General features: G+C 43.5%; 1 protein-coding gene across 1 annotated transcript; it reads left to right on the top strand.

Annotated features, from left to right (window-relative positions):
* Positions 1–1,712: 1,712 nt before the first annotated feature.
* Positions 1,713–24,997, top strand: ZSCAN20 (zinc finger and SCAN domain containing 20). The gene is made up of 8 exons (XM_060142711.1): positions 1,713–1,747; positions 7,691–8,215; positions 11,477–11,663; positions 12,005–12,081; positions 12,359–12,443; positions 13,864–14,556; positions 21,834–22,262; positions 22,829–24,997. The coding sequence occupies exons 2-8, from the start codon at positions 7,742–7,744 to the stop codon at positions 24,085–24,087; spliced, it is 3,204 nt and encodes a 1,067-aa protein (XP_059998694.1). The 5' UTR covers positions 1,713–1,747; positions 7,691–7,741; the 3' UTR covers positions 24,088–24,997.
* Positions 24,998–25,214: the final 217 nt, after the last annotated feature.

The following is a 25,214-nucleotide window of genomic DNA, read 5'->3' as shown; positions in this document are numbered from 1 at the left end:
TGTCTCCAGTTCTCCTAGCACCTCACACCGCTGCACCATCTCTCTCCCCACTCAGCACCCCGCTCCACCCGTGATCTTTTCCTTATGCAGGTATGGGGCCGAGAAGAAACCTTTGGAGTTATACGCCCCGAAGTTCAAATCCCAGCCCTGGCTCATATTAGCTATTTGATCTCAAGCAGGTCACTTCACCTGTCTAAGCCCTCATTTCCCCCTTTTAAATTGGGGATAATAATACCCACCTCATAGGGTTGTTGTGAGGTTTCAACAACAATGAGTGCTTGTAGGTTGCTGTTACATTCACTGAGTAAAATCACATGAATTATTACTACCAACGAGTTGGAACATATTTCACAGGGGACAAGCGCTTTGAATTGGGTCTTAAAATTAAGATATAGAATTCCCTTAATTTTAACAATAGCTAACATGTGTTGAGCACTTGCCATATGCTAGGTACTGTCAATTTCCCCCAAATCTCATAACTATTAGTAAAAATAATAATAGCTAATGATTATTAAACGCCTTCTGCCAGACACGTACCAAGGTCTTTACCTATTTTTCCCCATTTATTCCTCTCACAAACCCTAGCAGGTAGATGCCATTATTATAATTCCCATTTTATAGATAAGAACACTGAGGCATAAAGAGGTTAAGTAATTTGCCCAAGGTTTCACGACTCGTGAGTGGAAAGGCCTACATCCTGAATTTGAAAGTAAGATGTTTCAAACACAAGCACCTTGACTTCAGAGACCGTGCTTTACCTGCATTAACTCACCTAATCTTCACAATACCCTGCAATGTAGGTTCTGTTATATCACCTGCATTTTACCGAGGAAAAAAACTGAAGACAAAAGAGACGCAATAATTCGTTCAAGGACACACAGCTATTAAGTCGTTGGGCTGGGATTTGAATCCGTTTCTGACTACAAAACCCACATTCTCAAACCCATTATTAGATTGCTCATACTCCGAAGTATTCACAACGGAACAAAGCAACTGCATTTATATTAAAATTGTTGTGATTATTATTCTAATAACGATGAACATTCTTCCAACACCCAGGAAGTGCCAAGTTCCATACTAACTGATTTACATAATAATAGCTAATATTCGCTATTAGGACCCAAGTTCTGAGCTAATGTTTTAGGTGTATTATCCCAGTAAGCTTCACAAAAACCCAGCGACATGGATGCTATTATTATCCTCACTTCACAGGTGAAGAAAGCGAGGTTCTCAATTGATCCAAAGTTACGCAGCTTAACTGTGAGCTGGAAATTGAACCTACAATTGTTCAACTCTCTCCCGCCCACCAGTCTGGTCACCTCTAGTCACCCTCTCTCCCTTATTTCTTACTGTTTCTGCTTTGATCTCTCCAGGGCTTCGGGCTCTCGCTTCGCCCCTTCAATACACCCCGCCCCTTCTCCTTGAATGCCCTCCCACTGGGCGGTGATGTTACCCCGGAGCTTGTGGAAAGGACCGGGATCACAACAGGCCCCACCCTCACGCTTAGACTCTGTTCCGATTTGTTCCGGTGCCGGGGACCCGGAGGAGTGACGCATCTATTGGCTGACGGCATCTGAAAGGCGGCAAGCGGTGGGTGCCGCCCACCGGCGCTCCCGCTGTTCCTTCTGGGAGTTGTAGTCCCAGATGCTCCATTCCCGGGGTGGCGCCGCTCGGACTCCGCGTCCCAGCATTCCCTGCGCGAGCCCTGGAACACTTCCGCCCTGTTGTGAAGTGGGTGTCTCGGTGGGTGAGTCCGGGTGGCGGGGCGGGGGCAGCTGAGACTCAAGGCTCTAGGCTGGAGACTTAGGAGTTGGTGGTGTCACGGGGGGCCGGGGAAGGTGAGAGGGGAGAAGGAAGCTTTTATGTGGGGTGGGGGTGAGGGGCGGTCAGAGGATGAAGCGTCCGGAGATGGAAAGGGTCATAGAGGGGTCGGGGATGCGGAGGGAGATAGAAGGCCCTGGCAGTGGAGGTTCTTAGAAGGGTGTGTAGGTGAGGGGACCAGGGGAGGTTCTGAAGGTGGAAGGGTCTGGAGACCTTATAGGGAAGGATAGAGGATTCTGGGGCCCTACAAGAAGTGAAGGTGAGTGGGCCTGAGCATGAAGCCGGACCTTAAAAATAGTGTTCCAGCCCCTACCTGCTCATCTAAAACAAACATCTGAGTTGATACCCCCGTACACTTTCTTTAATGGTCTTGACCTCTGGAACTCAGTGGGTGGGACTGGCTGTTGTGATCCTCCCCAAACCTGCACCTCTTTTCTTCTGCCTGATCTAAGTGAATGGTACCAACATCCACTTTACCAGGCGCCCTCTGATTCCTCTTGCATTCTTCCACATCCAGGAATATTCAGATCTTTCAGTTTCCTTAATGTATCTTGAGACATTTCTTTGTCAGGGTTTTTGCTGAAGCCTACACCTTTTCACCTCCACAGTTTGGACAAACACATTGTAGCTACTGTGATCTATTGAACGCAAATCAGATTTGGCCGTCTACTTAAAAAGCTTCATTAACTCCCATCACCTATGGAATTAAGTCTGAACACCTTAGCCTGACATTCAAGACCCTTAATGAACTCCCTTTCCAGCCTGATCTTCGTGTTGTCAAGGTTATCCCCATATCTCGGGGAGGCTGTTTGGTTTTCCACCATTATACATGCTGGTCTGTCTGCTGAGAATACACTCCCCCACCCCCCCATTCTCTGCTAAGAGAACCATTCTTTGTTCTAGAACCAACTCAAAGGTTACTTTGTTCAAGTCACCCCCCACCCCAGCTCCCACAGACCTCTTTTATTGCATTTACCACATTTGATCATAATTATCTGTGGGTTTTTTTTTTCCTTTTTTGTCTCTTCCACTGTACTGTGTGCATCTCCAGGACAGGAACAGTTTCTGCATCACCTCCATTTCCCCACTGCCCAGCCCAGAGTAGTAAGTACTTGATGTAAATCAAATAAGTCAGTAAATCCTTGATGAATATGTCAATAAAGACCATCCAGGGTGAGCTTTGCTATACCAGGCTTGAAAACTGCTTCGTCCAGTGGATTTCCATGGGTGTGAGCTTTAGTCTTCTCCTGCCTGTCAGGGCCGTCTTTGCTGGAAGCTGATTCAGTACCTATGGGAGTTTAAGCCAGGGGTGGCAAATACACGGAGTGTGTGCTGCTACTCCCCCTCCTGTGTCTGGAAGTCACAACTCATTGGTCACAACACATACTCACATGGGATTCAGAATCCTTAGCACAGTTGACTGAAGTTGGTGCCTTGAATGAAACCTATTTGCTCTCCCTGGTTTAAGCCCTTAATTGTAAGGTCTGGCTGCTTTAATCAGTAGCCTGGACTGTCAGCCAAGTGAGCTTGATAGCCTTCGGGAACTCCCAGTTTCTTTCTTTTTGCAGGTCACAGACTAGTCTTGACCTTTCCCGTGGGACTGGGGCAGAGCTTCTATTCCAGCCCACTGTTCGCTGGCGCCCCACTAACCATGTCCACATCCACAGGAGCCAGGATGCCCCTCAGCTTCCCTGGGTTTATGAAGGGATCCTGGCTTTACTGGCAGATCCCTCATTGCTGAGAGGAATCTGTGCCCTTTCTAGGTCTTCCTGGCTATTGGAAGAGACCCTTGAGATCATTTAGCTGAAAGGTGGCAAAGTGACAGCCCATGCTGAGTGAAGCCTACCATCATCCTCTATTTAATCCTTATGGTGTTTGAAACAATTTTGAGTTGGTTGCCAACATTTAGAATTGCAGAGTTCTAGCTTCTCTGGGAAAAGTTGGAAGGCCTGGGAACACTGGACCAATGTACGTCCTGGTGCTCTGTAGTTGGCTGCAGTCCCCACTCCACTCGTGTACTCACTTACATTGCCTGACCCATAGCCATCTAAATTTGTAACCGTTGATTCTAGTCTCCCTGTTTCTTTGCTGTGTTCCCATCTCACTAATTGGGGAGCCTGGGGCAGCTGCTGAGTAGAGTCTGGCTGTTAGCTGCAGTCTAGATAGGCAGCTGCCGAGGCTACATGACCTGTGCAAAGTCACACAGCTGGTAAAAGGCAGGAGTGGAACTGGAACCCTGATCTGCTCCCTCTTGCCTTCATGTTCTTTGCACTCTCCATACCATCTTCTCAGGGGTTTGGAATACTGGCCAACCTAGAGGAGGCTCTGTGTGATGGTTAAGAAAAATGACTGGAGAAAACTGGGCTTAGATCCCAACTCTACCACGTGCTGGTTGTGGAACCTCACATGAATCTTCTTCATAGAAGCTCAGTTCCCTATATGTGAATTGGGGACGTAGTGAAGTCATACCTTACGGGCTAATCATATTCTAACGTCAGCACAGAAGGTGAAAATCACATTTAGCCAAAAATCACAGTCAGCTTGAAAATCCTTTGGCTAGGAGCCATTTAGAAACCAACGTGCCGTCTTTTAATAAGCTAATAGCACAGCTGGGGTTTATTGGTTGAACGTTAGATGAAAGAGTTGGCTTGTGTTTAGTGACCACAATGTATGAAAGACACTCTGCTCACTCTCAGTGGAAAGAGGCTGGGGGGAGCTGAATCAATCTGGGGACCAGCAGAGTCATGGGTATCATCACCACGTGCTCTGGAATAGACACATAGTGAATGGAACTGGCTGCACTATTTAAATTATGTCCTTTCCTTCTCTTTCTGGTGTTTGTACGTAATTTAGTATGTGTAAGTTACAGATCAGTGTAAGTCAGCTCAACACTAATGACTCCTCAGCTGCTTGCCTGGAAGATTCAGTGAGATCATGAATGTAGAACACTTAGCGCCAAGGCTGGCACCCCGTGGGCACTCAATAAATGGATACTCTTTGAGGTTGCTGATCCTAGTGGGCCCCATATTTCTGGTAGTCTCAGGACTGAGGAATGCCGTTGTCCATTTTTCCTCTGTCAGCTCTGTGTGAAGTCTGCTTTGCTGACTGTGTTGACCTCTCTCTGTGGCTAGACTGCTATTCATATTTGTCTAAGAGAGTAGCAGAAAAATCTTTCAGATTGTATTTGAAACTGACCTTTGCAACTTTCAAGTATTCCCAGAAGAAAATGCCTATTATCTGAGACTCTTTGGGCCTGGTGGGGCTACTAATTGCCTGTTTTTGTTAGTGTCCACTCTGTGCCGGAGCATACACCTCTTTGCTTGCTTTCTTGACTGTCTCTCTCATTAGACTGTAACTTTGATGAAGGTGGAGACTGTTTGTCTTACTCACTGTTGGCGCTTTAGCTCCCAGTACAGTGCAGGGTCCATAGTGGGACTCTGCAGATGACTGGCGAATTAGTCTTCGTGTGAGACAGTGATGCAAATGTGTTTGGACTGGTGCATGATGAAGGTGTGGTTAAAAAAGAAATTTCATGAAAGGTTAATTAGCTCAATATAAGTTATGGACCTTCCATAGCCCATTAGGCTTTTGATGTATCCGATTTACCATTTTAATAAAAGCCAAAATTTCCGATGGCCCTGCTATTTATCAGACACTGGGTTGGGCACTGTGGATGCAGAAATGGGTAAGATACAGTAGTGGCTCTAGCAATACAATCTAATGGGACTGTCAGATGTAAGAACAGGTAACTACAATAGTGTCAGGTAACACCTATGTTAGAGGTACGTGCCAAGTGCTTTGGGCACACAGGATGAGGGGAGGTGATTTTTGGAGAGTGGGGATGGGAGCTGGGCATGACAAGGGCACGTCAAGAAACTCTTAACAGGTGAGGTGACATTGAGCTGGTAGCTGAAGGACAAGCAGGAAGTTGCCAGGTGGTCATGAGTTGTGTTCCTAGCCTCTCCCTATGTGTGTGGAGGTCCTTAGGACAAGCCTTTATTTTTCATCACCCTTGCCTGTTTGCAGACAGTCCAGTCAGATGGCCTAAAATCGAAATATCACCCTCCCTCCATTCTCAATTCAGCTGTGTCATTCCCACTTGGAAGCAGCTAGCAGCCTCCTGTGAGTGGGTGTTTTTAATGTTATCTATATCTGTTGGGAGTGACGCAGAGAGCTCATTTTTCCAGATAACCCAGCGTGAGTGTCCTCAGAGTCTTCATTGTGTGAAAGAAGCAACCCCCAGGCGTTCACTCAACAAGCGTTTACTGAGAGCCTCCTGTGTTTACTGCACCTTGCTTATTGCGGGGTGGCGGAGGGGAGGGGTGTGAAAAAAAAGAGTGAGCTATATTCCTTGCCCTCAGTGAGGCTGTAATCTTTCTGTGTACACACAGCCCTCTAGTACAATATAGAACATGGGAAGTGTCACAGAGATGGAAATAAAGAGGAGAAAAGAATTCCTTTTGACATCAGCAAGAAGGTCATTCTCTGTTTTTTAATCTAGAAAGTGATTAATTATAAGCCTTGCTTCATGACGCATCGCCGTTATCAGTTGGCCATCATTTCACTGTTACTGAGTGCTTCCTCTGTGTGCTGAGTGCTGTGCTAGGTCCCGTAGGAAGCGTACGATCTAGTGGGTAAGATAATTACAATAAAGTATGATGAGGGTAATGGTAGAGAACACCTGAGGTGGCATGGGAGCATGTGGCTGAGGACTGAATCTTGTTTCAGAGCACAGGGAGGGCTGCTTGGAAAAAGTACAATTTCAGCTAACAGCTGCATGAAGGAAGGGACGAGACTGTTCCCAAAGGAGACGGTGGCGTGTGGGAGGGTTCAGAGGGCAGCCCGTTGCAGGAGCCACGAGCCGTGCCTGAAACACCCTGCCAAGTGGGAGCGTGGTCAAGAGAGGAGGTGGAGACTTGGGCAAGGCTTGCCCTTTATCCTGAGGGCAATGGGAGGCCAGTGGAGGGTGTTTAGCAGGGAAGTGACATGGTCAGATTTTGATCTCATCTGGTTGTGTGAAGAATGAATCAGGGGTTGGGGTGAGGGGAGTGAAGGCAGGGACATGAGTTAGGGGGCTGATCAAGTGAAAGCATGATTTTTTTTGGACAAGGAGGTGACACTGGCTGGGGATGGAGATGCTGAGAAGGCCAAGAAGACCCAGCTTGGTGATGAATGGATGTGGGAAATTTGGAAAAATATGATGACCACGTTTCTGGCATGGGTACCTTGATGGAAGGTGGTGCCTTCACTGGATGGAGAGCTCCAGAAGAGGGAAAGGTTTTCAAGAGAAAATGATGAATTCAGTTTTTGACCCATTGAGTTGGAGGTGCCTAAGAGAGAGTCAAGTGGAAATGCCTTGTAGGTGGTTGGACTTTGGAGCCTGGAGACAGGTCTCGGCTGGAGTTTTGGGAGTCATCAGTTTAGAGATGGTGAAAAATGGCAAGTGGGTGGGATGACCAAGGGAGAGTGTAGAGTGAGGGATTTTGCAAGGAGAGCACTCTTAGAGGAAAGCTTAAGGCCCAGGAAGAAAGACCTTATGGAGGGGGCAACATTTGGAAAGCAACTTGAGGGAAGGTCAGACTTGGGACACATGTAGAGGGAGGAGGGCTGGGCTGGGACCAATCATGGCAGCCTTGATGCCCAGCTCAGGCGTTTAGGGTGTCCCGGAGGATTTAATACTGTGCTGTCTTCCTCCAAGGTGTGCTGGCGGCTGGTTTGGTGGTAGATTGTGGACTAACTTCCTGCTTACGGGAAAGGGCGTTTCTTAGCAGTCCCACCCCACGCAGAGCAGTGGAAGGTGTGTGGGGAGTGGGGAAGGTGAGGCTGCTGGTCCTATTGCTCACACTGTCCCTTGTCTTTCTGCCTTCAGAGGCTGGGGGAGCATTTCCTCTCCCAGGAGCCCCTTGAGGACACACTACAGATGCAGGAAGACGCTGGACAAGGACGGCCAGCTGAAAGGAGGCATCCAGGAGAGACCATGGCTGTAGCCCTGGAAGCCCGGGCCCAGGCCTCCCCGCTACCAGAGCCTGAAGAACTCTTGATTGTCAAGTTGGAGGAGGACTCGTGGAGACCAGACTCCCAACCCCGGGAGAAGGACCATGACCCTGTCCCTGGCCCCGAGGCCTCCCGCCAGCGCTTCAGGCAGTTCCGGTACAGGGATGCGGCGGGACCCCACGAGGCCTTCAGCCAGCTCTGGGCACTCTGCTGTCACTGGCTGAGGCCGGAGATCCGCCTCAAAGAGCAGATACTGGAGTTGCTGGTGCTGGAGCAGTTCCTGACTATCTTACCCAGGGAGGTCCAGGCCTGGGTACAGGCGCGCCACCCTGAGAGTGGCGAGGAGGCAGTGGCCCTGGTGGAGGATTGGCACCGAGAGGCGCGGGCCATGGGACAGCGGGTGAGGCAAATAGTCTGTTCTCCAAGGAACAGGTCGGGCAAGGTAGTGGGGCTGCAGCTAGGTTGATAATTGCCAAAACCACAATAATAATGTTATCAAGCATCTGACATTTATTGAACAGTACCATGTACCAGGCACTGTACTAAGTGCTTTCCATGTATTAACTCATTTAATCCTGTCACCAGTTAAATGAGATAGATACCGTTAGCCTAATTTTACCCATGAGGAGACTGAAGCAAGGGAGAGAGAAAGGTAGTTGGCTCAAGGTCACTGGCTACTAGATGGTAGAGGCAGGATTTGAATTCAGGCAGTCTGATTCTGAAGCCAGGATTTGTAACCACTGCTCTAAGCCGCCTCTCAGTACCGTATTCACAGTACATTTAATTTGTATTGTGTTTTATACTTAACAGAATCTTTTTACATATGTGATCGCTTTGGATGCCTACAGCAGTAATGTAGGTAGACAGAAATACAGACCATGTTTATGTTAGGCTTCACTCTGGGTGCTGTGCCTTCTATGGATGTGGACAAATGTGTAACGGCCTGTGTCCACCATTATAGTATTGTACAGAATAGTTTCACTGCCCTAAAAATCGTCTGTGCTCCACCTCTTCATCCCTCCTTTCCCCCTAATTTCTGGCAACCACAAAGCCACAGATCTTTTTACTATCTTCATAGTTTTGCCTTTTCCAGAATGTCATATAGTTGGACTCATACAGTGTATAGCCTTTTCGGATTGGCTCTTTTCAATTTGTAATGTGCGTTAAAGTTCCTCCATGCCTTTTCATGGCTTGATAGCTCATTTCTTCTCAGTGCTGAATAATATTCCATTGTCTGGATGTACCGTGGTTTATTTGTCTATTCACCTACTCAAGGACCTCTTGGTTGCTTCCAAGTTTTGGCAGTTGTGAATAAAGTGGCTGTACACATCCATGTGCAGGTTTTAGTGTGGTGCACAGGCATTTTTGATGGATTTTTTTTTTTTATTGAAGTACAGTTGATTTACAATGTTGTGTTAATTTCCGCTCTACAGCAAAGTGACTCAGTTATACATATATATACATTCTTTTTTATATTATTTTCCATTATGGCTTATCACAGGATACTGAATATAGTTCCCTGTGCTATACCGTAGGACCTTGTTGTTTTTCCATTCTATATATAATAGTCTGCATCTGCTGACCCCAAACTCCCAATCCATCTCTCCCCCGACCCCCCTCCCTTTGGCAACCACAAGTCTGTTCTTTATGTCTGTGAGTCTGTTTCTGCTTTGTAGATAGGTTCATTTATGTCATATTTTAGATTCCATATATAAGTAATATTGTATGGTATTTGTCTTTCTCTTTCTGACTGACTTCACTTAGTATGATAATCTCTAGCTGCATCCATGTTGCTGCAGATGGCATTATTTCATTCTTTTTTATGGCTGAGTAGTATTCCATTGTATATATGTACCACATTTGATGGATTCTTAATTCACCTTACCCCAACCAATATCCTACTGAATTTTTGCCTCCTGATTGTCACTTGAATCTACTTCTTTCTGTGTCTACAATGACCATCCATAGAATGAGAATCTTTGCTTAGGTGTAGCAGTAGTTGGAGGAGCTAGGGCTGGGAGTGAGGATTATTGTTGAGTCTAGTCCACAGTACTTCTGTGGGTTATAAGATTGTAACTATAACAAAGTTATTTTTATCTTGAGCACAAAGTTATTATTTTCTTAAAATGTTGATAAACAGGTGTTTTCTCTCTGTGAACCACACAGGACATTGTTGGGTCCCCTCACTGGGAATGGCTTTTGATGGTCATGGCCCATTCTTATATATCTTCTCAAAGATAAAGTTCCTCTCTGTGAGAGCGGATTTGAGTTTTCAGATTGGCCAAAAGATTTTTGGAGTGAGGTTTGGCAAACTCAGTAATAAAGTTTGATGAAGATGGATATTATTTTGGGTAAAAATAATAAGGTTCAGGGCAATGTATATATATATAGTTGCTATCTTTTGTGTAAAAATGGGGAAAATAAGAAAATATATTTACAGTTGCGTGTATATAAAGAAACTTGAAAGGATAAAGAAGAACCGTGTTTACCTGTGGTGAGGAGTCCAAGAAGGTACTGGGCAGGTGGAATGGAGACAGGTGGGGATGGGGTATTTTCACTGATTATATCCTTGTGTATATTTTCTATTTTTGAACGATGTGAGTATTGAAAATGCCTATTGAAAAAATTGTAATACTTTTTTTGAAGTTAGGTGTTTCTATGACACAATGAGATTGTTCTATTATTGGGGTTTTAGGGCCAGGAAATAACATCTCAACCACTACCTCTGAATTTGGAACCACTTGAGAGAGAGATAAGAAATTAGCTTTATGATTGATAGAGCTGAATTGGGTAATGTTATCTCTTAATTGATTATTTCCTTTTATTATATGTATATTCTCCATATCTCTGAGTACTTTTTTGCCTAAACTTCTACATTGAAATTAAAATTGCCACTTCTGTTTTCTTTTTGAGTTACAGTGCCTTATCTCTGTGTATCTTTCTGTTTTTTTTTTTTAACATCTTTATTGGGGTACAATTGCTTTATAATGGTGTGTTAGTTTCTGCTTTATAACAAAGTGAATCAGTTATACATATACATATGTTCCCATATCTCTTCCCTCTTGCGTCTCCCTCCCTCCCACCCTCCCTATCCCATCCTTCCAGGCTGTCACAAAGCACCGAGCCATATCTTTCTGTTTTGAGATCAGATGTGCCTTTCTGAAATGAAATGAAAGCACATTCTGAAATGAAAGCACATTCTTTCATTTCATTTTAAGATTCCATCAACAATTCTTTGAATTTTCTTTGCCTTTCAGCAGGAATATTTAGAGCAATTACATTTAGAGTTATAGTTGTATCTGCTTTTATGCTTCCTTTTGCCTTTTAACATATACCTGGTTACCTTTTATCTTTTTTTTTTAATGTCACAAAAATTTTACATAATTTATCTTGTTATGATTCAAAAATGTTTTGAGTAATAGTGGCCTCATTTAGACACTTGCATAGCCTTTCTGTGTTGAATAGAACGTACTCATTTGGTGGTATAAATGCTGGTATGTTTACTGAAATTAGTCTGATGGCTTTGTCATCAAACGTTAAGCCATCTTTGGTTTTTAAAAAGAGCCTGTTAACCTCTGAACCACAGCTGTACTCAAAAGAACATGCCCTGCCCTACCAGTTATTGAACTTACGGTTGGGAATTTTGGCTGTCTGTGTGTAGGAACTGGAACTGTGTGCAGAAGAGACCAGGTCCTTAAAGACAGTGAAGGAATCTCAGAGCTTCCAGCTGTGGACAGCAGATCACTGGCCCGAGGGACAGTCCCAGAAGCAGTGGGTGAAGAATCCATGTCCTGACCTTCCCAAACGTCTAGACACCAAGATGGCACTACAGCCCTTGAAAGAGGGTGGTGAGTACCAAGAGTCAGGGACAGTAGTGTCTGATGGACACCCTGAGAAGTAAGAAGATGAAGCTCCCAATGGTGTTAGCATACCCCACTGTAGCTGAATCATGTAGCAGGTTCAGGCTGGGCCTGGGGCAGGCTGGTGATCGTAGGAGCTCAGGGCTGACATCTCACACATGGCAACTTAGGAGCTAGATACTCTAGAAGGAAAGAAAGTGGAAGTCTGCGCTGGCTACAGGAATAGTCTCAGTTTGATCCAAGCAAGGGTTTAGGAAAGCTGGACCTGAGAGGGAGGTGGTTTTTTGGGAACCAGAGCTTGGGTTTCAGAGATATTTTCTCCTCCTCAGCTGTCCTCACTCCCCGAGTCCCTACTCTACCAAAGATGGGAAGCGTTGGAGATTGGGAGGTGACAGTGGAGTCTCAGGTAAGCTGCTGTTTGTTCCTCCTGTCCTGTCATTACTTCTCCTGTGCCCTTGCCCTGCTCCTCTCTTCTCTCTCTGCACTGCTGTTGGGTGCAGGGTGCGAGCCTCTGCCCCTCATCCCCCGTCCACTGGGCCTCTCCTGGGTCAAGCTGCTCCTTAGGATGCTAGCCTCACACATGGTGTCGCTGTGTCCATTATATTTCCTGGGGCCTGGCGGGACTCCCAGGCTGTTTTGAAGGGTCAGTGACATTTGATGTCCTTCTGTTGTACATCCCGCAGGAAGCCCTGGGTCCCGGCAGACACGCTGAGAAGGAGTTCTGCAAGGACCCCCCAGGAGACAGCTGTGGGAACGGCCTGCCCCTGGGTAAGGAAACAGTGCCCTCTGGATAAGATACGCTCGGGTTTCCAGTACACTCAGTTCCCAAGGAGTGTTTCATCACTCCCTAAGACTCATGGCTCTGTGAAGTCTCTGGAATTTCAGACCTAGGGAGAAGACGTGCTCTTTGTGGCCAGCACTGTGGCAGCAGGGATGGGGTGTGGGGCGTGGTTTTCTGGGCCGGCAGGCTGGCTGCCAAGAGCCTGCCCTCTCAGCGCTCATTATCTTTTATTTCCTCAGTACATTCACCACCGTCCCAGGGCTGCGCACAGCCTGCTGGCCCAGAAACCCAGTCTTTTCAGCATCAAACAAGGTCCATCTCTCGGGGCAGAGTCAAGTGAACTAAGCCCAGGAGACTGACGTGTTTAAACCACAATGAGAAATAAATATCACAGGGCTCAAAATACTTGAAGCCCTTATGACCAGCACAGACCCCTTTCTCTTTAGGCACATTTTCACAGGAAGTCAAACAATAATGAACATTTCCCCATGGAGCCTGGGATCAGTAAGAGGAGAGTTAGACGTGAGAGTGGGATAAGGTGGAGAGACAGTGGCAGGTCTGACTCACGGCAGTAAAGTAAGACACTAGGAGCTGTTGGCTACTTGCTGGGCAGTGTATCCTTTTTACACATGATGAAAAGTGTGCCCTTTTTACACATGATATCTGGGGAGAATAGTGTTCAAAGGAACAACCTTTGGGAAATGCTGAACTACAGAATCCTTAAGCTTCTTTTAGCTCTAAACTCTTTCATCTAGTTTTCTTCAAATATCTATTTTAATTAAAGCCTTCCTATTTGCTGTGGTTGGGAGCTATTGGGACATTTGTCCTTTAAACACAGCTAAGTGTTTTGAGAAATATGGAAATTTATTTTCTCACAGTATTGGAAGTCCAGAGGAGGGTATGCTCCAACCACAGTACAAATTGGCTCAGCAACTTCACAGCGGACCTGGGTTCTTTCTTTCTGTCTGCTCTGCCATTCTTTGTGTCAGCTTCATATTAAAGGTATTTTTTGTCATAGGCAAAAGGTAGATGCCAATGGCATTTGAGACCTCAAGTTCCTAGCAAGAGAGACTCACACCACACATAACCTTTCCTCCAACTGTTAAATTTATTCTGATTTGACTAATTTAGGGCATGTGCCCATCTGTGAACCAGTAATAGTCACTCTTTTGCATGATGTATTTCATAACACCAACCAAAAAGCAAATGAACAAAGCATACAGGTCAATATATTTCTGATGAGAATACCTCTAGTTACCTCTCCCTTTCTTTCCAGACTTCTTAAGGGATTAGCTTGGGAATTTCTCTTTAGTTTCTTGCAGGCAAATGTTTCAAGGACTTCTTAGACAAACGCCTTGCTCAACAGATCATTTCTACTTAACCATGTCTCTTCTTCCTTTTGTATAGGAGTTCCAGTTTCAAAACCAACCATCATCTCCCAGCAAGAGCAAGGACCAGAATTTTGGGGTCCAAGATTTGTAAATTCTGGACAAAAGAACCCTGAAGATTACAGCTGGGATACTGAGCAGACAAAACCAGCTCAGGCATTGGCCTGGAGGGATTCCAAGGCCTGGGAAGAACGATATCAGTGGGACGTGGAGGATGTGAAAGTATCAGGTGTGCACTGGAGCTATGAGGAGACTAAGACTTTCCTGGCAATTTTGAGTGAGTCTCCTTTTTCTGAAAAACTCCGGACTTGTCACCAGAACCGCCAGGTGTACCGGGCCATTGCAGAGCGGCTGAGGGCACAGGGCTTCCTGCGGACCCTGGAGCAGTGTCGCTACAGAGTCAAAAATCTCCTACGGAATTACCGGAAAGCCAAGAGCAGCCACCCGCCGGGGACCTGCCCCTTCTATGAGGAGCTGGAGGCCCTGGTGAGGGCTCGGACGGCCATCAGAGCCTCAGATGGCCCAGGAGAGGCTGTGGCTCTCCCCAGGATGGGGGACAGTGACATGGAGGTGGATGAGCAGGAGGAAGGGGGCTGGGAGCCTGAGGAAACAACGGACGACTGTAATGGTGATGACAGTCACCTGGCCACTGAAGAGTTCGTCCACAGACCCAGGATTCCAGGGGGCCCAGCTCTGCTCCAGAGTCGTATTGGTAAGAACACTGGGGCTTAATCGGATCCAGATTCCAACCCTCTCACCAACCAAACCTCTGCTCTGTAGTTCAGGGCACAGTCTGGAGTGATGCTGCTAGAGTAGGTCATCCTCAAGCTCCTGTTCTCTCTCCTATGATCAGTTCTGCTTGTTTGAGTTTTCTTAGTTATAGAAGCAAACACTTAAATTTTTAAAAAAAATTTTTTTACAATTTTTAAAGGTTACTTTCCATTTACAGTTATTACAAAATTATTGGCTATATTCCCCATGTTGTGCAATATATCCTTGAGCTTATCTTACGCCTAATAGTTCGTACCTCCCATTCCCCACCCCTATATTTGCCCCTCCCCACTGGTAACTACTAGTTGGCTCTCTTATATCTGTGAGTCTGCTTCTTTTTTGTTATATTCACCAGTTTGTTCTATTTTTTAGATTCCACATATAAGTGATAACATACAGTATTTATCTTTCTCTGTCTGAACTTATTTCACTTAGCATAATGCTCTCCAAGTCCTTTCACATTGCTGCAAATGGCAAAATTTTGTTCATTTTTATGGCTGAATAGTATTCAGCCATAAAATTCAGTATGGCTGAATTGTATATATATATTCCACATCTTCTTTACCCATTCATCTGTTGACAGACATTTAGGTCATTTCCATGTCTTTGCAATTATAAATAGCTCTGCTATGAGTATTGGGGTGTATGTATCTTTTCAAATTAGTTTCTTTGTTTTTTTGGATATATACCCAGGAGTGGAATTGCTGGGTCACATAGTAGTTCTAGTTTTAGTTTTTTGAGACACCTCCATACAGTGACTGCACCAATCTACATTCCCACAAACAGTGTACACTAGGGTTCCCTTATTTCCACATCCTCGCCAATATTTGTTATTTGTAGACTATTTGATACCAGCCATTCTGACAGGTGTGAGGTGATATCTCATTATAGCTTTGATTTGCATTTCCCTGATGATTCGCGATATTGAGCATCTTTTCATGTGCATGTTGGCCACCTGCATTTCTTCTTTAGAAAAATGTCTATTCAGTTCTTCTGCACATTTTTTAAATTGTTTGCTATTTTGACCTATGCTTTTTTATATATGTTGGATATTAATCCCTTATTGGTCATATCATTTGCAAATATTTTCTTGCATTCAGTAGTTTGTCTTTTCCTTTTGTTGGTGGTTTACTTTGCTGTGCAAAAAGAAGCAAACACTTTTAAAACCTTAAGCGACCTTAAAGAGCTAATTCAGTATTTCCCAGAGTGTGTCACTGGTAGTATGGGGATGATCATAAGTGTTACCTGAGTGAACTTTTAATTTTAATGTGTATGAGCACATCAACAGGTGATTTCACAAATAGTAAATTTAGGCAAAGAAAGATGTTGAGTGAAATATTTAATAGATAGAGCAGAAATCATGACAGTATATACTTGAACAACTGATGCTAGGGAAACACCCAGTCCCTGTAAAACTGGAAATACAGAAGCCCAAGCTGTGAAGTGTCGAGACCAGAGCCCAGGGATCCCACCTCCAATTTTATTTGGTTTTCCCTCCACCATGCTGCCTCCCTGGTTGCATCATTTAGATGCAGAGGAAATGAAAATAGACCACCTCCTTTTCCTTCTTCCACAGAAGAGGAAAGGGATCTCAGTTGGACTCTATTGTAAGATTATCTGGAGTCCACTTATGTCTTTAGGGATTCTCAGTTCCCATGTTTGTTAAAAAGGCAATTCATAAAGTAAGTAGAGAGTAAACTTATACAAGCCTCTTAGATAGCCTAATCCACCAGCGGGCAGAAAACAGAAGCAAGAAGAACTACAGTCCTTCAGCCTGTGGAACAAAGACCACATTCACAGAAAGATAGACAAGATGAAAAGACAGGGGGTTATGTACCAGATGAAGGAACGAGATAAAACCCCAGAAAAACAACTAAATGAAGTGGAGATAGGCAACCTTCCAGAAAAAGAATTCAGAATAATGATAGTGAAGATGATCCAGGACCTCAGAAAAAGAATGGAGGCAAAGATCGAGAAGATGCAAGAAATGTTTAACAAAGACTTAGAAGAATTAAAGAACAAACAAACAGAGATGAACAATACAAAAACTGAAATGAAAAATACACTAGGAGGAACCAGTAGCAGAATAACTGAGGCAGAAGAACGGATAAGTGACTTGGAAGACAGAGTGGTGGAATTCACTGCTGTGGAACAGAATAAAGAAAAAAGAATGAAAAGAAATGAAGACAGCCTAAGAGACCTCTGGGACATTAAACACAACAACATTCACATTATAGGGGTCCCAGAAGGAGAAGTGAGAGAGAAAGGACCCGAGAAAATATTTGAAGAGATTATACTCAAAAACTTCCCTAACATGGGAAGGGAAATAGCCCCCCAAGTCTAGGAAGCGCAGAGAGTCCCATACAGGATAAACCCAAGGAGAAACACGCCGAGACACATAGTAATCAAATTGGCAAAAATTAAAGACAAAGAAAAATTATTGAAAGCAGCAAGGGAAAATGGACAAATAACATACAAGGGAACTCCCATAAAGTTAACAGCTGATTTCTCAGCAGAAACTCTACAAGCCAGAAGGGAGTGGCATGACATTCTTAAAGTGATGAAAGGGAAGAACCTAGAACCAAGATTACTCTACCTGGCAAGGACCTCAGTCAGATTCGATGGAGAAATCAAAAGCTTTACAGACAAGCAAAAGCTAAGAATCAAAAGCTTTACAGACAAGTGAAAGCTAAGAGAATTCAGCACCACCAAACCAGCTCTACAACAAATGCTAAATGAACTTCTCTAAGTGGGAAACACAAGAGAAGAAAAGGGCCTATAAAAACAAACCCCAAACAATTATGAAAATGGTAATAGGAACATACATATCGATAATTACTTTAAGCGTGAATGGATTAAATGCTCCCACCAAAAGACACAGGCTTGCTGAATGGATACAAAAACAAGACCCATATACATGCTGTCTACCAATGACCCATTTCAGACCTAGGGACACATACAGACTGAAAGTGAGGGGATGGAAAAAAGATATTCCATGCAAATGGAAATCAAAAGAAAGCTGGAGTGGCAGTACTCGTATCAGACAAAATAGACTTTAAAGTAAAGAATGTTACAAGAGACAAAGAAGGACACTACATAATGATCAAGGGATAAATCCAAGAAGAAGATATAAAAATTATAAATATAAATGCACCCAACAATGGAGCACCTCAATACATAAGGCAACTGCTAACAGCTATAAAAGAGGAAATTGAAAATAACAGAATAATAGTGGGGGAATTTAACACCTCACTTACACCAATGGACAGATCATCCAAACAAAAAATTAATAAGGAAACAAGAGCTTTAAATGACACAACAGACCAGATAGATTTAATTGATATTAATAGGACATTGCATCCAAAAACAGCAGATTACACTTTCTTCTCAAGTGCACATGGAACGTTCTCCAGGATTGATCACATCTTGGGTCACAAATCAAGCCTCAGTAAATGTAAGAAAATTGAAATCATATCAAGCATCTTTTCTGACCACAATGCTATGACATTAGAAATGAATTACAGGGACAAAAATGTAAAAAACACAAACACATGGAGGCTAAACAATACATTACTAAATAACCAAGAGATCACTGAAGAAATCAAAGAGGAAATCAAAAAATACCTAGAAACAAATGACAATGAAAATACGACAATCCAAAACCTATGTGATGCAGCAAAAGCAGTTCTAAGAGGGAAGTTTATAGCAGTGCAATCCTACCTCAAGAGTCAGCAAACATCTCAAATAAACAATCTAACCTTCCACCTAAAGAACTAGAGAAAGAAGAACAAACAAAACCCAAAGTTAGCAGAAGGAAAGAAATCATAAAGATCACAACAGAAATAAATGAAATAGAAACCAAGAAAACAATAGCAAATTTCAATAAAACTAAAAGCGGATTCTTTGAGAAGAAAAACAAAATTGATAAATCATTAGTCAGACTCATCAAGGAAAAGAGCGAGAGGACTCAAATCATTAAAATTAGAAATGAAAAAAGAGGAGTTACAACAGACACCGCAGAAATGCAAAGCATCCTAAGAGATTACTACAAGCAACTCTATGCCAATAAAATGGACAGCCTGGAAAAATGGACAAAATTCTTAGAAGGGTTTAACCTTCCAAGACTGAACCAGGAAGAAATAGAAAATATGAACAGACCAATCACAAGTAATGAAATTAAACCTGTTATTAAGAACCTTACAACAAACAAAAGTCCAGGACTAGATGGCTTCACAGGTGAATTCTGTCAAACATTTAGAGAAGAGCTAACACGCATCCTTCTCAAACTCTTCCAAAAAATTGCAGAGGAAGGAACACTCCCAAACTCATTCTATGAGGCCACCATCACCCTGATACCAAAACCAGAGAAAGATATCACAAATAAAGAAAATTACAGACCAAAATCACTGATGAATATAGATGCAAAAATCCTCAACTAGCAAACAGAATCCAACAACATGTTAAAAGGATCATACACCATGATCAAGTGGGATTTATCCCAGGGATGCATGGATTCTTCAATATATGCAAATCAATCAATGTGATACACCACATTAACAAATTGAAAAAGAAAAACCGTATGATCATCTTAATAGATGCAGAAAAAGCTTTTGACAAAATTCAACACCGATTTATAATAAAAATTCTCCAGAAAGTGGGCATAGAGGGAACCTACCTCAACATAATAAAGGCCATATACGACAAACCCACAGCAAACTTCATTCTCAATGGTGAAAAACTGAAAACATTTCCTCTAAGATCAGGAACAAGACAAGGATACCCACTCTCACCACTATTATTCAACATAGTTTTGGAAGTCCTAGCCATGGCAATCAGATAAGAAAAAGAAATAAAAGGAATACAAATTGGAAAAGAAGAAGTAAAACTGTCACTGTTTGCAGATGACATGCTACTATACATAAAGAATCCTAAAGATGCCACCAGAAAACTACTAGAGCTAATCAATGAATTTGGTAAAGTAGCAGGATACAAAATTAATGCAGAAAAATCTCTTGCATTCCTGTACACTAATGACGAAAAATGTGAAAGAGAAATTAAGGAAGCACTCCCATTTATAACTGTAACAAAAAGAAGAAAATACCTAGGAATAAACCTACCTAGGGAGACAAAAAGACTTGTATGCAGAAAACTATAAGACACTGTTGAAAGAAATTAAAGATGATACAAACAGATGGAGAGATATGCCATGTTCTTGGATTGGAAGAATCAGTATTGTGAAAATGACTATACTACTCAAATCAATCTACAGATTCAATGCAATCCCTATCAAATTACCAAGGGCATTTTTTACAGAACTAGAACAAAAACTTTTAAAATTTGTATGGAGACACAAAAGACCCTGAATAGCCAAAGCGGTCTTGAAGGAAAAAAACGGAGCTGGAGGAATCAGGCTCTTGGACTTCAGACTATACAACAAAGCTACAGTAATCAAGACAATATGGTACTGGCACAAAAACAGAAATATAGATCAATAGAATAGGATAGAAAGCCCAGGGATAAAACCACGCACCTGTGGTCAACTAAAATATGACAAAGGAGCCATATACAATGGCGAAAAGACAGTCTCTTCAATAAGTGGTGCTGGGAAAACTGTACAGCTACATGTAAAAGAATGAAATTAGAACACTCCCTAACAGCATACACAAAAATAAACTCAATATGGATTAGAGACCTAAATGTAAGACCGGACACTATAAAACTCTTAGAGGAAAGCATAGGAAGAACACTCTTTGACATAAATCACAGCAAGATCTTTTTTCATCCACCTCCTAGAATAATGGAAATAAACCCAAAAATAAACAAATGGGACCTAATGAAAGTTAAAAGTTTTTGCAAAGCAAAGGATACTACAAACAAGATGAAAAGACAGCCCTCAGAATGGGAGAAAATATTTGCAAATGAATCAATGGACAAAGGATTAATCTCCAAAATATATAAACAGCTCATTCAGCTCAATACTAAAAAAACAAACAACCCAATCCAAAAATGAGCAGAAGATCTAAATAGACATTTCTCCAAAGAAGACATACAGTTGGCCAAGAAGCACAGGAAAAGCTGCTCAACATCACTGATTATTAGGGAAATGCAAATCAAAACTACAATGAGGTATCACCTCACACCAGTTAGAATGGGCATCATCAGAAAATCTACAAACAACAAATGCTGGAGAGGGTGTGGAGAAAAGGGAACCCTCTTTCCCTGTTGGTGGGAATATAAATTGATACAGCCACTATGGAGAACAGTATGGAGGTTCCTTAAAAAACTAAAAATGGAATTACCATATGACCAGCAATCCCACTACTGGGCATATACCCAGAGAAAACCATAATTCAAAAAGACACATGCACCCCAATGTTCATTGCAACACTATTTACAATAGCCAGGACATGGAAGCAACCTAAATGCCCATCTACAGATGAAGGAGTAAAGAAGATGTGGTACATATATACAATGGAATATTACTCAACCATAAAAAGGAATGAAATTGGATCATTTGTAGAGATATGGATGGATCTAGAGACTGTCATACAGAGTGAAGTAAGTCAGAAAGAGAAAAACAAATATGGTATATTAATGCATATATGTGGAACCTAGAAAAATGGTACAGATGAACTGGTTTGCAGGGCAGAAATTGAGACGCAGATGCAGAGAACAAACATATGGACACCAAGAGGGGAAAGTGGTGGTGTTGGGGGGTGGTGGTGGGATGTACTGGGAGATTGGGATTGACATGTATACACTAATATGTATAAAATGGATAACTAATAAGAATCTGGTGTATAAAAAAATAAATAAAATTTTTAAAAACCAAAAAAAACCCCAATAAATAAATAAATAAATAAAGTAGAGCACATGTATTGAATGGGTACAGAGACAGTGTCTTGTATCTCAGTTACAGGCCTTTCCCTGAACCAATCAGCTGAAGCCAGGAACGTGGGTCAACTGGTATAATATGGCCACTTAAATCCTCCCCTTTAGCCAAGACTCTTAAATGTTAATAGAGTCTCTTAGAAGGGGGTGGGGATGGGAAGCCCTGGCACAGCCTTGAGAAACAAGGGTATATTCTTTGCTGGTGTGCCAGGCACCTGGACGATTTCCAAAGTGCCTAGGTGTTTAGTAGGGCAGGTGACCCCAATCCCTGATGACCTAGGCAAATCTCATCAAGTCTCTCAATTCTGAACTCTTCACTCCTGACAGCAGGTGTGCACTGGGGCTACGAGGAGACCAAGGCCTTCCTGACCATTCTCAGTGAGTCCCCATTCTCTGAGAAGCTTCGCACTTGTCACCAGAACAGCCAGGTGTACCGGGCCATTGCAGAGCGGCTGTGTGCACAGGGCTTCCTGCGGACCCTGGAGCAGTGTCGCTACAGATTCAAAAACCTCCTTCGAAGCTACCGAAAAGCCAAGAGCAGCCACCCACCTGGGACCTGCCCCTTCTATGAGGAGCTGGACTCGCTGATGAGGGCTCGGACTGCGGTTAGAGACATGGGGACCAGCAAGGAGGCAGTGGGTCTTCCTACTTCTGGGGAGAGTGGTACCCAGGTTGTCAACCAGGAGGCCTGGGATGAAATGGCAGGTGAAGATGCCATCAGATCTCCAACCCCAGGTCCTAAAACCCCAGACACTGGTAAGCTTGGAGTAATTAGATGTCCACAAAATCTGCAAGCATGCAGAGAGAGTGTGGAAGCCAGGCACATTTCTCTGAACTAAAAGAGAGAATGAAATTGAATAAGTTAAGGATTTGTACTTTGCTGAGATTATCCAGTCTCTAGCTTAGTGTAATCCCCTAAATAAGAAAAGTAGTCAGTCTAGATTTTACTTGGATTCATCTGGGAAGTTATAGAGTTTATTCAATCTCATATGACATAGGCCGTACTGAATGTACCAGAAGAAAGTGTTCATTGTTCAGTAGTGGGATAGGGTAGCTGGCCAGGGAGACTGACAGCTGGCTGCTTGGGCTGGGGCTTACGGCTCCCTTGGTGGAGTTAGCATGTCCCAAACTCTGTTCCTAAGCTTTACAGGTCAGAAATGCATGTGTGCGCTGAAACTTGATCAATTTCATGTTAGTCACATATATAAGCTGTGAGATATAAAATATAAGTACAAATTCATGTTAGCCAAATTCACAAGACACAAGATCCATATGTATAAATAGACACTAACTAATGAATGCATTTCTGTCCATTCTTTCAGGTTTTGAGATGAGGCATGAGGATGAAGACCAGATTTCAGAGCAAGACATTTTTGAAGATTTGCCTGGAGCCTTATCAAAGTGTACTGCAGAGGATGATTGCTACCCTCATGATTGGGGGGAAGACAGTGAAAATGAAAACGAAGGTAAAGGGCAGTGGGGAAATCCATCCCAGGATCAGTGGGAAGAATGTTCTTCTGAAGAGGACTTAGAAAAACTCATCGATCATCAAGGCCTGTACCTTGCAGAGAAACCCTTCAAGTGTGACACGTGCGTGAAAAGGTTCAGCCGGAATTCGCAGTTAATCGCCCACCAGCGGATACACACAGGTGAGAGGCCCTACAAATGCCTTGAATGTGGGAAAAGATTTAGTGACCGCTCCAACTTCAATACCCATCAGAGAATCCACACTGGAGAGAAGCCCTACAAATGCCTTGAATGTGGGAAAAGCTTTAGTGACCACTCCAATCTCATCACCCACCAGAGAACGCACATGAGGGTGAAACCCTATAAATGTGGGGAATGTTGGGAAGGCTTCACCCAGAGCTCAAACCTTCTGAAACATCAGAGAATCCACTTGGGAGGAAATGCTGATCACTGTGGTGAGCCTGGGAAAAACTCTGGCCAGAGCCCATCCTTTAGTGCTCACTGGAGGAACTCAGCAGAGGAGACATCTCTGGAACAAACTCAGAGTGCCAGTAAGAACTTGAATTCTCCTGGACTGCAAAGCACCAACTCAGGGGATAAACTTTATCAGTGTTCCGAATGTGGAAGAAGCTTCTCCAAGAGTTCTGCCCTCATCAGTCACCAAAGAATCCACACGGGAGAGAAACCATATGGATGTACCGAATGTGGGAAAAGCTTCAGTAAGAGCTCCACTCTGGCCAACCACCAGCGAACCCACACTGGGGAGAAGCCGTATGAGTGTGCGGACTGTGGGAAATGCTTCGGGGAGCGTTCCAAGCTCATCACACACCAGAGGGTGCACACAGGAGAGAAGCCCTACAGATGCCTCGAGTGTGGGAAGTTCTTCCGTGACCGTTCCAACCTCATTACCCACCAGAGAATCCACACAGGAGAGAAACCTTATAAGTGCAGAGAGTGTGGGAAATGCTTTAACCAGAGCTCCAGTCTTATTATTCACCAGAGAATCCACACTGGGGAGAAACCCTACAAGTGTATGGAGTGTGGCAAAGATTTCAACAACAGCTCCCACTTCAGTGCCCACAGGAGAACCCATGCAGGAGGGAAGGTGTCATAGGAGACAAAAGAGAAAAACGTATATTTAAATCTCCCAAGATCCTAAGACGTATGCTAGAAAGAAACTGTCCCAATTTTTAAGATTAGCGTGTACCTGGGGAACTTACCTTGGTACAGTCCAGGTAATTCGGAAGTGAATTACAAATGCTAATGATCCAGATTTGAAGGCACTTTTCTTAAGTGTCATGTGTTTTTTCTCCTGCAAAAAAACCCACACAATCCTCAGGCTGCCCTTATATCTGCTGTCGTGTAAGAGCTTTATCAGTGTTTGAGCCAGACTGGTAACTGAGGGGATTAGAGGTAAATCAGTGATCCTGAGCAGTGATTCTAGACCTTGCTGTGCCTTCACACTGTCCACATGTACACACGCCCCATCAGTGTACGTTGGCAGATTCTCATACGTGGCCATTTTCCGTTGGGGCATAACCTCCTGGGAGAACTTTGAGACTCTCCAGTGATGGGGGCATAATTGAGAATCAGTGGCCTAGAGCAGCCACCATAAGCTTATCAAAGGGTAGAAACAACAGTGACATCATTACTAGATCATTATTAATAATAGCAAAAGTAGCCAGCATCTATCGAGCTCTTCGGCAGGCTCTGTGCTAAGCACTTTGTATACATCATCTCATTTACTCCTCACGGCAGCCCCAGGAGGTACTAATAATTTCCCCATTTACCAGAAGAGAGAAGTGACTTGCTTGGGTCACACATCTGAAAATGGCAGAGGCAGGATTCAACCAGCTCTGTCTCTAGGGCCTGAGGTGCTTTCACTGCTTCACTGAATCCCCTTTCACATTGGGGCAGGTAACTCAGGTGCCAAAGCACTTTGTAGACCACAATTTTCTGTTAAAATTCCCTATGAGTTCTGTTTTTAACATATATGGACATTGAGAATCCCAGAAGATTGAAGGACTGGGGATGTTCACAGTTGGCAATGTGCTTTGAGCAAGGCTGAACTCATCAAAGCACTTGATGTGAATTTCCATCTTCACAATAATATGGGTGAGAGACAGAGGTGAGTTGAGATTGGGAACAATAATGTAGCCAAAGTGATGTTTCTTCCAATGAGATACAGTTTTGGCTAAGGAAATGGGGTTTTTAAGAATTTCCCTTATTCTCAGGGGGTCA

The sequence above is a fragment of the Lagenorhynchus albirostris genome, chromosome 2, assembly GCF_949774975.1.
Source record: "Lagenorhynchus albirostris chromosome 2, mLagAlb1.1, whole genome shotgun sequence".
Taxonomy (NCBI): domain Eukaryota; kingdom Metazoa; phylum Chordata; class Mammalia; order Artiodactyla; family Delphinidae; genus Lagenorhynchus; species Lagenorhynchus albirostris.
Note: the sequence above shows the minus strand (reverse complement) of the source record. Positions and strands in the feature narration are given on the sequence as shown.

Bases quoted from the DNA above. Each gene is read 5' to 3' on its own strand.
- ZSCAN20 (XM_060142711.1), top strand. From the start codon at position 7,742: ATGCAGGAAGACGCTGGACAAGGACGGCCAGCTGAAAGGAGGCATCCA. The intron at 8,216-11,476 runs GTGAGGCAAATA...GTCTGTGTGTAG, and splicing joins CGCGGGCCATGGGACAGCGG to GAACTGGAACTGTGTGCAGA. The intron at 22,263-22,828 runs GTAAGCTTGGAG...CCATTCTTTCAG, and splicing joins TCCTAAAACCCCAGACACTG to GTTTTGAGATGAGGCATGAG.